This window comes from Sinocyclocheilus grahami, unplaced genomic scaffold, assembly GCF_001515645.1.
Source record: "Sinocyclocheilus grahami isolate Dianchi unplaced genomic scaffold, SAMN03320097.WGS_v1.1 scaffold463.1, whole genome shotgun sequence".
In the NCBI taxonomy this organism is placed as follows: Eukaryota; Metazoa; Chordata; class Actinopteri; order Cypriniformes; family Cyprinidae; genus Sinocyclocheilus; species Sinocyclocheilus grahami.
Genome location: NW_015505642.1, coordinates 306947 through 316978, shown reverse-complemented (window position 1 = coordinate 316978; position 10032 = coordinate 306947). Strand labels below are relative to the sequence as shown.

Genomic DNA, 10032 nt, shown 5'->3' with positions numbered 1-10032 from the left:
ACTACATATGTGTATGTACAACCACACACACATACATATATACTGTATATGTACATACACATTTATACATTCAATATATATATATATATATATATTTCATTTCCATTTAGTTTGTTGAAGTATTAAAATAACTCAAATGAAATCAAACTAAAATTTAATAAAAGACCTATACAGACATAATAAATTCAGACATAATTTAACGAAAATTAAAATAAATAACTAATACAAATCAAACGACAGTAGTTTATCAGTAATCCTAAAAAATAACACTGAGCCAAATACACATGCTAAAAAACAACAACTTACACATAGAAAGAAATGGTTATAAAAACTGAAACAGAAGCGAAACAAGTAGGAAAGAGGAGAAATAAAAAGCGATTCTTATCCTTTGCCGGTGTCCTGCCCGGTGGAGTCGATGGTCTTCACACGAGGAGGCCTTCACGCGTATTTTGTTGTTATTTAAGTCTTCCCACTTTTTTAATTGAACACTCACTTCTTCATTCTCATTATTACGTATTATTACTTTATTACATATGAATTATTACATTACGTTAAGAAATTTTTTTTAGTAGTATCTGCTTTCCTCTTTTATGAATGTCTTTATTTTTAATTATGTTTTGTAATATTTGAATATGTATTAAACTTGTGTTAATTGCTCGTTGTCTTGAAAATGCTTGTACATATAGGCTACTCGTGCAATAAAAATGATTCCAGAATCGCTGCAGCTGTCAACAAACAATAACAGCGTATAAGATGAGTCTGTTTCTAATGTTCAGTACTCCACGATAAACGTTTGCGTTCTCAGTATCTAGATTGTAGATTTAGTTGATCAAATTATATCACAGTATGAATAATTTTATATTATGGCAACACTATGCGTCTCAACAGTCATTTTCTATTGTAATATAATTTAAAATGTAATATACTTCTGTGATCAAAGCATTCAACATTTCCAGCATTATTACTCTTTAGTCTTTAGTATAAATCATTCTAATATGCGGATTTGCTGCTCAAGAAACATTTATGATTATGCATGTTGAAAACAGTATGTTTGCAGAATCTGTGAAAGCATTTGTTTTAAATATAAATCTTTTGTAACATTCTTAACGTCTATACTGTCACTTCTGATTACTTTAATGAATCCTTCCTAAATAAAAGTATTAATTTCTCTCTATGAACAGACTTCCAAATCTTAGTGTTGCTTAATACTTTATAAAGTGAAGCTTTCTAGTGGGTTTGAATTGGTTTCTCATGTTTTTCTGTCACGTATAGGTGTGGCTGATGGAGTAGGTGGCTGGCGTGACTACGGGGTCGATCCCTCGCAGTTTTCTGGGACGCTCATGAGGACGTGTGAGCGGCTAGTCAAAGAAGGGCGCTTTGTGCCGAGCAACCCAGTGGGAATCCTCACCACCAGCTATTATGAGCTACTTCAGAACAAAGTACCACTATTAGGTGAGCACATTCATCTTTAGATTATGGATTATGTAGTGAATTAATTTCAAAGCTAGAAAATGGAAGTCTGCAGTATAGAAGTCTATTTTCAAATTAAATGCAACACAGAAAAAGCATTTGCTTAATTACCTTAAGCTTTATTTGTCAAATGTATTTTCTGTTTTCGAATGAAAACTGTAGCGAGATTCGATGGTAATGTGTTTGAGGCTGTTGGGATTGCAACATTATGCTCTGGCTTCAATTAAGGTGCGGTCGCGCAATTTGGTGTTCCGTTCACTTCCATTCAAATGCTTGCGTAAACAGGAGAGCATGCGTCATGCTTTTGCTACAAAACAAAGTTCAGTTGGGCATCAATACAAGTTAAACCAATTTTGCATGCTTAAAATCCCTCTCTCTTTAATCATTCAATTTGCAACACGTCTAGTCCAAGTATTCACAGACTGATGTAACGTTAGCATCAGACTAACATTCCCGCTTAAGGTGTCCGCGTGCAATCTCTGCATGCACAGACATGTGAGATGCCATAAAACTGAGGAATGGGTGTTATGTTTTGGGACAGTCAAGAGTCAAGTTTTATTTTTCCTGTCTTAGGAGGGAAATGGTTTTAGGGAAGGGCCTTGGCTCATTTTTTTCAGGATGAGATCAAAGCTGTAACTAAAATATAATGGACAGAAATGAGTCACTGTACAGCGTGCTGCTCTCAAAAACGCGCTGTGGGCTGGATGAGTCACAGACAGAGTGTACTGGGTCACAAGATTGGATTTTGGTAAATCTGCACAGATTCAAAGCTAAACGGCAGTTTTAAAAATTAACTCTTAAAAATTAAGGTTATTTTTTGCTGTGAAAACCCCTTTTGGAGCCTTTATTTTTAAGGGTAAAGTTACGAAATGAGTCACTGTACAGCGTGCTGCTCTCAAAAACGCGCTGTGGGCTGGATGAGTCACAGACAGAGTGTACTGGGTCACAAGATTGGATTTTGGTAAATCTGCACAGATTCAAAGCTAAACGGCAGTTTTAAAAATTAACTCTTAAAAATTAAGGTTCTTTTTTGCTGTGAAAACCCCTTTTGGAGCCTTTATTTTTAAGGGTAAAGTTAGAGCTGAAGTGTAGAATTTGTCTGTGTTTAACCTTCATGTTGTGTTCCAAACATTTAGACCCAGAGAGGATATTCTTTTTCCTGAAAATGTTAGTTAATGTTGTCACACTGAACTATTTCATTATGCAATAGGGCTGCACGATAAATCGAAATGGAATGGAGATCGCGATTCGACAGAAGATGTGATTTGCATGCGTATCTTTCAGTGAAGCACGGTTCTGTGATCAGCAGTAAATATCCATCCAAAAGACCAGAGGGCGCTCTCGCGCTGAAACTACAAATACGCCTCGCAGAAGTCATCTGAAAGCACGTGATGATGATTTCTTGCTGGTTACAGAACCGTTTTTTTTAACAAAATGCGTATGACAATCACATTCGATTAATCGTGCAGCCCTATTATGCACCACATCTTGGATTTAATCTTTTTGTCAGCTTGTTTTCTTTCAGTTTGCAGTGCACAGATTAGGTATTTCTTTTTGGAACTATTTGGCCATAGTCCTCACTGAACAAAACTTCTGCACCTCAGTTTTTTTTAAGTGAACACTGCCAAAATTATCCACTTAATGCTTTTTTTTGCACTTAAACCCCTATTATGGATTTTTGAAAATTACCTTTCATGCAGTAGGTAACACAGCTCTAAGTGAATGAAAATCAAAACTTCTGCACCTCAGTTTTTTTTAAGTGAACACTGCCAAAATTATCCACTTAATGCTTTTTTTGCACTTAAACCCCTATTATGGATTTTTGAAAATTACCTTTCATGCAGTAGGTAACACAGCTCTAAGTGAATGAAAACATCTTGCAAAGTTCTAAATCTGAAAGTGCACCATGTATAAAGTTATTGTCTCTTAAAAGAAAGAGTCGACTCTGAATCATTGAAACGAGTCGTTTTTAAAACTAATCCCAAACATTAGCATATTGCCCGCCCACTTGTTGGTCTTTTCGCATTGGTCTGAATGAAAATGCAAATTCATTCTTTGCCACAAGATGCTGCTTTCGGAGCGGTAAAAAATAGAGGTTTCCCCGGTAACGCTGTACACAAAGCAGCACTGCTCACAAACGCTGCTTTATCAGGCATTACAAGCATGATGAAATTAAAATGAGACCAATCACCGCAGATTAGCATCACACAAAGGAGGGGGTTGGAAAAATGAATCGTTGAGCAAATCGTTTGGGAGTCGCTGAGCAAATAAGGTAAAAATAAATGCATATTATAAGACAATGGAAGTGTTTTTTGACCTTGTGAATATGAACCTTTCATTACCCGTAATAGGGGCACTTTACACACGGAGGTGCATAAGCTCAGATCAGTGAGGCCTACGACCTATAAGTTCCAAAAAGAAATATAAAACCTGAGCTAACTGAAAGTAAACAAGTTGACAAAAACATTTTTTAAATCTTTTAAAAAGAAAAAAATCTTTTTTTTTTTAAAGTACAAAAATCATCAAATTTTTGGGGGAAGTTGTTATACCCCATATGAGCAAAGTCATGCTAGAAACACCAAATTAGGTCATTGATTTTCAGCACAGCACAATAAAGTACTTGCAGAGACAACAGAAAGCAAGCAATTTGTGGATTAATTTCTCTTAAAAGTGAACACTGTGGCTCTATAGGGCATTTTAGAAAGAAATTAACGTTGTATTTTATAGTACCTATGATGTGACTAAGAGTCTTTCTTGTCTTTAGGAAGCAGTACAGCATGTATCGTGGTATTAGACAGGCAGAGTCACCAGCTACACACCGCAAATCTGGGAGACTCTGGCTTTCTGGTGGTTCGAGGTGGAGAGGTGGTCCACAGGTCTGATGAACAGCAGCACTACTTCAACACCCCTTTCCAGCTCTCTATCGCCCCTCCTGAGGCAGAGGGCTCCGTCCTCAGTGACAGGTGAGACCGTTCGCTCTGTTACGTGATTTTTCCTCTCGCTTTCTGATGATGCAACAACATTGTGTCCCCAAGCTAGACGCAAGCGAGGCATAATCCACTGGCTGTCAGTATGAGAACATGATTAGGTCCTCACTCTGAGAGCCTGGTTATTAACTCGACTGGATTATCAGTTCCTCCTGGTGAGAAATGAGTCACTCGGTGTGAAGCATTACAAGCATGATGAAATTAAAATGAGACCAATCACCGCAGATTAGCATCACACAAAGGAGGGGGTTGGAAAAATGAATCGTTGAGCAAATCGTTTGGGAGTCGCTGAGCAAATAAGGTAAAAATAAATGCATATTATAAGACAATGGAAGTGTTTTTTGACCTTGTGAATATGAACCTTTCATTACCCGTAATAGGGGCACTTTACACACGGAGGTGCATAAGCTCAGATCAGTGAGGCCTACGACCTATAAATTCCAAAAAGAAATATAAAACCTGAGCTAACTGAAAGTAAACAAGTTGACAAAAACATTTTTTAAATCTTTTAAAAAGAAAAAAATCTTTTTTTTTTTTTAAAGTACAAAAATCATCAAATTTTTGGGGGAAGTTGTTATACCCCATATGAGCAAAGTCATGCTAGAAACACCAAATTAGGTCATTGATTTTCAGCACAGCACAATAAAGTACTTGCAGAGACAACAGAAAGCAAGCAATTTGTGGATTAATTTCTCTTAAAAGTGAACACTGTGGCTCTATAGGGCATTTTAGAAAGAAATTAACGTTGTATTTTATAGTACCTATGATGTGACTAAGAGTCTTTCTTGTCTTTAGGAAGCAGTACAGCATGTATCGTGGTATTAGACAGGCAGAGTCACCAGCTACACACCGCAAATCTGGGAGACTCTGGCTTTCTGGTGGTTCGAGGTGGAGAGGTGGTCCACAGGTCTGATGAACAGCAGCACTACTTCAACACCCCTTTCCAGCTCTCTATCGCCCCTCCTGAGGCAGAGGGCTCCGTCCTCAGTGACAGGTGAGACCGTTTGCTCTTATGTGACTTTTTTTTCCCCCTCGCTTTCTGATTATGTAACAGCATCGTGTCCCCAAGCTAAACTCGAGCGAGACGTAATCCGCTGGCTGTCAGTATGAGAGCATGATTAGGTTCTCACTCTGGTTACTAACTCGACTGGATTATCAGTCGATTAGTCACTCGGTGTGTTACGATCAGGATATGTAATGATCTCTTTGCTCTTATTTCAGATCAGAATGGCTTAAACCGTCAGAAGAAAAATTTGATAACTGTGCACTGTTAATCTACCCTAAAAACTGATAGAATTTTAAGCTGCAATTTATTGGCTTAATCACGTTTAGCCAATAACTACTCTACGACCTCAATATTATTTAAAACATTGATTTATTTTCTAGCTTTTTAAGATGTCATGCTAGTGTTCTTTTAATTAATTGATCATTAATAGTATATTCAGGGGTTGAATCATGCTTTTGATTTGATTGCAATGTTGACTGATTGCTGAAACCATAAAAAAAACAAGTGCCACATTTTAGTGCCACACTTTCCATGATTGCAAAGAGTATGTGACTAAATCCAGCCTGTGGTTTTCACTTTAACACATTTTCTGCAACTTAACATTAACTGATCCTATAATTTGTAACTTGTAATCCTGTATCCTTTTAACCTGTAACATGAAATGCAAAGATGTGATTTGAATTTGATTTTAAATTCTCTCACATATGTGATTTTGTGATGCAGCTAGGCTGGATCTTCAACGGCATTAAGTACTGCTGGTTTTGTAACAAGTGTATCACATAATTCTATGATAAATTTAAAAGACAATTATAGTCACTCTTCAGATTGCCTAATGTGAAATGTTCCTATTATTATAGATAATCTGACTATGATTTTTGTGCAATTAAATGTTATATTTATTTATCCAATTCGTTTATTGAATATCTGTCTGTAACCTTATTGAAGGGTTGTGCTAGGGCTGCATGATTTGAGGAAAAAAAGACCAAATGTGATTCATTTTTTATTTATTAATCATTAATCATTATTATTTAATTATTCATTATTTATTAATTGTTATATATTACTAAATAAAAATAAGCATTTCTAAATAACTAAATGAAAATTGTAATATTTCACTGTAAAATCTCATATTTAAAAAAAATGCATTATATTGTTTTAAATATTAGATTATTTTACAGTGAAATATTACAATAGTAATTGCTTTTCGTTGCATAAATAGTTGCTTTTAGTGTCTTCATTTTCAAATGTTAAACAATCAAACTTTTATTTCGACTGAAAACCGCAGGGAGTCTTTAAGGATTCTCTTTTGTTTATAAGCATTTCTATTTACAAGTCTGGAAAGATGGTTATTGCATGTTACAGCAACCCAAACTCAGAGCAGATGCAGAGATGGAGTCTGTGTGGAGCAGCATTTACTGTGAACTGAGCTGCTCTGAGATGCTGAAAAGAACTACGGATAATGAGCTGCTCAGGCATAAATGAACACAATGCCGCGCTTTACTCTGAAACACGCAGTGCATATATTTATTTAAATTGCAACCTTTGTGATTTGATAATCAGACTAAGCAATTCCGGATTTATTTTGAAGAATCCTGCAGCCCTAAGTTGTGCATTCACTAAACATTGCCAAGCAACACGTCTGGTAAACGGAACCCTAAATAAGGAAACTACAGTGACTTTATCACACTTAAGCGGAATTGTTGAGCTTTCTGCTCTGAGCTACATCCGGTCACTTTTAATCTTGCTAATGGAGACAACCTTAGCATGGCCTGGTTTCTCTTTGACAGACAGATGAGCTAGTTGGAAGAAGTACTTCTTCAGATTGTGGGTCTAAAACTCAAGCCGTTCCAATTTAGATTATTTTATTTTATCTTAAGTTTTTATTCAAAATAAGTATCAAGTTTAAAACGCGTGACCTGGGACTGGCCGGCCGGTCTGGCACAGACGGAGGGAAAGTCAGCCAGTGTATTCGTAGAGTCAGTGTACATAGCGTCTGCCGCAGACTTCCTGGAACAGGAACATGACACTTCACAGCTGATCTGTATGTTTCCGTGTGCTTTATACTGTAATGAGGATCAAACTATAAGCTTCTTAGACTGAAACAGCTTTTATTGCTCCCAACTTGTGATCCTAAATATGGTCTGCAAACAGTAGTGCTTGATAGCTTTTTAGAGCTCTAAACACATTTCAACTTGAAAATGTGCAGTTATGGAGTCGGTTTTGATGGATCATTCTGTACCTGAGATTGAGAGTCTCAAATGTTTTGTTTTCACATATGTCCAACGTAAAACCGAAATATCACATAACTAAACTATCGAAAGTTTACTTGAACAACTTTGTTCTCTCGTTTCCCACAGCCCTGAGGCTGCCGATAGCTCGTCCTTCGATGTCCAGTTGGGTGACATCATACTCACAGCTACAGATGGTCTCTTTGACAACATGCCAGACTACATGATTTTACAAGAACTCAAAAAGCTCAAGGTACCGGAACATCTACGAGCAAGTCTTCCTTCTGTCCACTTTTCTGTCCTCCAGCAGCACTAATATGAATTGTGTCCTCTGCTTTCAGAATACCAACTATGAAAGCATCCAGCAAACAGCCAAGAGTATTGCAGAACAGGCCCATGTTCTAGCATACGACCCCAATTACATGTCTCCATTTGCACAGTTTGCCTGCGATAATGGCTTGAATGTCAGAGGTGAGATATATATATATATATATATAACCTTTTGAACAAGCATCAACTACTGCTTTTCCTGATTTACTTTTTCTTTACAGTTTTTCTGGGAGATAATGGTCTTGCTGATAGTCATCATTGGCACTAAGAGTGTACGCATTTACTCTGACAACAGAATGATTACAATTCTTTGCTAAATCATGCAGTGCATTTACATTCACGCATTTGACATGCATTTATATTGCATTGAAAGTATGCAATTTTTTAGATCAATGCACATGGGATTGTAGATGTTGAGTAAATCTGTAGTCTTGACAACATTCCCTCTCTCTTTTTTCTCCCCAAAGGAGGAAAACCAGATGACATCACTGTTCTGCTGTCAATTGTAGCAGAGTACACAGACTAACGCTCGCAAGGGCAGCAAAATGCTTCTCTTGTTGTCTTCCTCTCAGTCATTGGACTGGCGGCTGTTTCCTGCTGGCAGGAGTGAGGGCTGTTTGAGTTTTCTGTTTCTGGCAGGGACTTGGAGCCCACATCTGTTCCTTGGGTTCTTCGACCTTACTAGACCGTACTTCAAATGATGTTGTCTGCAGACTCAAGTCAAAGGCCACCTTGATACGGACTGCTAACGTCGAGTTGTGTTTGACAAGGGCTACAACAGGTGTTGAACACTTCTCCAGTAAGAATCACAAGTGTTTCTGTCGTCCAGACATGAATGAGTAGTTGGTAATGATGTGGTTGTGATGCCAAAAATGGAGAAAGAATGAGCGAGAAAGGAATAACAATCTGATTAGGTCCCAAAAGAAAGAACGTCTCCGTATCAAGAAGAACATTAAGATGGAAGTGTCATGCAGTGGGAGTGTTTAACTTTGCAAAAGGCCAATGGGAGATGCCCTCATGTTACATAAGTCTTGAGATGGCACGTTTTGCCTGTTTACTTTCCATTTAAAAAGACACCTGATCTGTATCCTCTGGACAGACATCTGCCGAATGCCAGCTGAGATGTGATGTTATTAGGCACGAGTGACTACAACAAACTCTTCACTAGCTAATGGAGAGTTTGTATTTTGGAAAGTAAGCAGAGGTGTAACTTTACAGTACTAGACTGATTATGAAGCTTAACAACATCGAAATACTGTCAAAGTTAATGATCAACCATAGAAATGCCTTTCCTTTGAGATATTAATTAATGAAGACGCTTTTGCAGAACAAGTTCTCATTATATGAAATAAGAGTCAGATGGGTGTTTTAAGCGATTCAAAGTACAGGACAAATTAGTTTGCATGGGGAGACGGTAACCTTTTCCTTTCATATTTATTAATTTAAATCAGTATTACTCCACCCTTTTGAGTTTTTAACGTAATGACAGCAGTACGACAGACTGCAAGGGATTGTGGGATGTGTTGAGAGGAAAAGCAGTCCCACTTAAACCACTTTTAAGAGGTTCACATGCTTGTGGTGTGCATATGTGTATGTGAGAAAAGAACGTTTACGATATGTAGATATTTGGAAAATTGGCTGTATATTTATCTATGACATGTATGCATTTGCAAAGTGTAGGCTATTACACATCAGATGTATATGAGAGTATATTTGATAATTGTGTGGATTCTGTTAAAAGTATTTTTCTTCCTTTTTTTTTTATGTAAAACTTAATTTTAAAATATCCCTGGAGGCGTTTACGCACAAAGCTAATGCTAGCATCTGTGAATGCTTTCGGTGGGTATGTCATGGATCACATGATCTAATAAAGTTATATTTTTATAACTTCTGTAGATCACGGTTTTTCTCAGTAAATTAGTGTTTCTCTGTTTTAGAGTAAATATTTAACTGAAGTGTCTAAATTATGCTCTGTGATAATGTCACAGATGCTGTCAATAGTTGTATTTAA

General features: G+C 37.0%; 1 protein-coding gene across 1 annotated transcript in view; it reads left to right on the top strand.

Annotated features, from left to right (window-relative positions):
- The window catches only part of LOC107553043 (protein phosphatase PTC7 homolog), a 12426-nt gene extending 2514 nt beyond the window's left edge, over positions 1–9912 (top strand). Inside the window, exons 2-6 of the mRNA XM_016235123.1 lie at positions 1273–1452; positions 4235–4433; positions 7821–7944; positions 8033–8162; positions 8489–9912. Coding sequence (XP_016090609.1) covers positions 1273–1452; positions 4235–4433; positions 7821–7944; positions 8033–8162; positions 8489–8547 — 692 coding nt within the window. The 3' untranslated portion in view covers positions 8548–9912. The remainder of the gene's footprint in view (positions 1–1272; positions 1453–4234; positions 4434–7820; positions 7945–8032; positions 8163–8488) is intronic.
- The last annotated feature ends 120 nt before the right edge of the window (positions 9913–10032 follow it).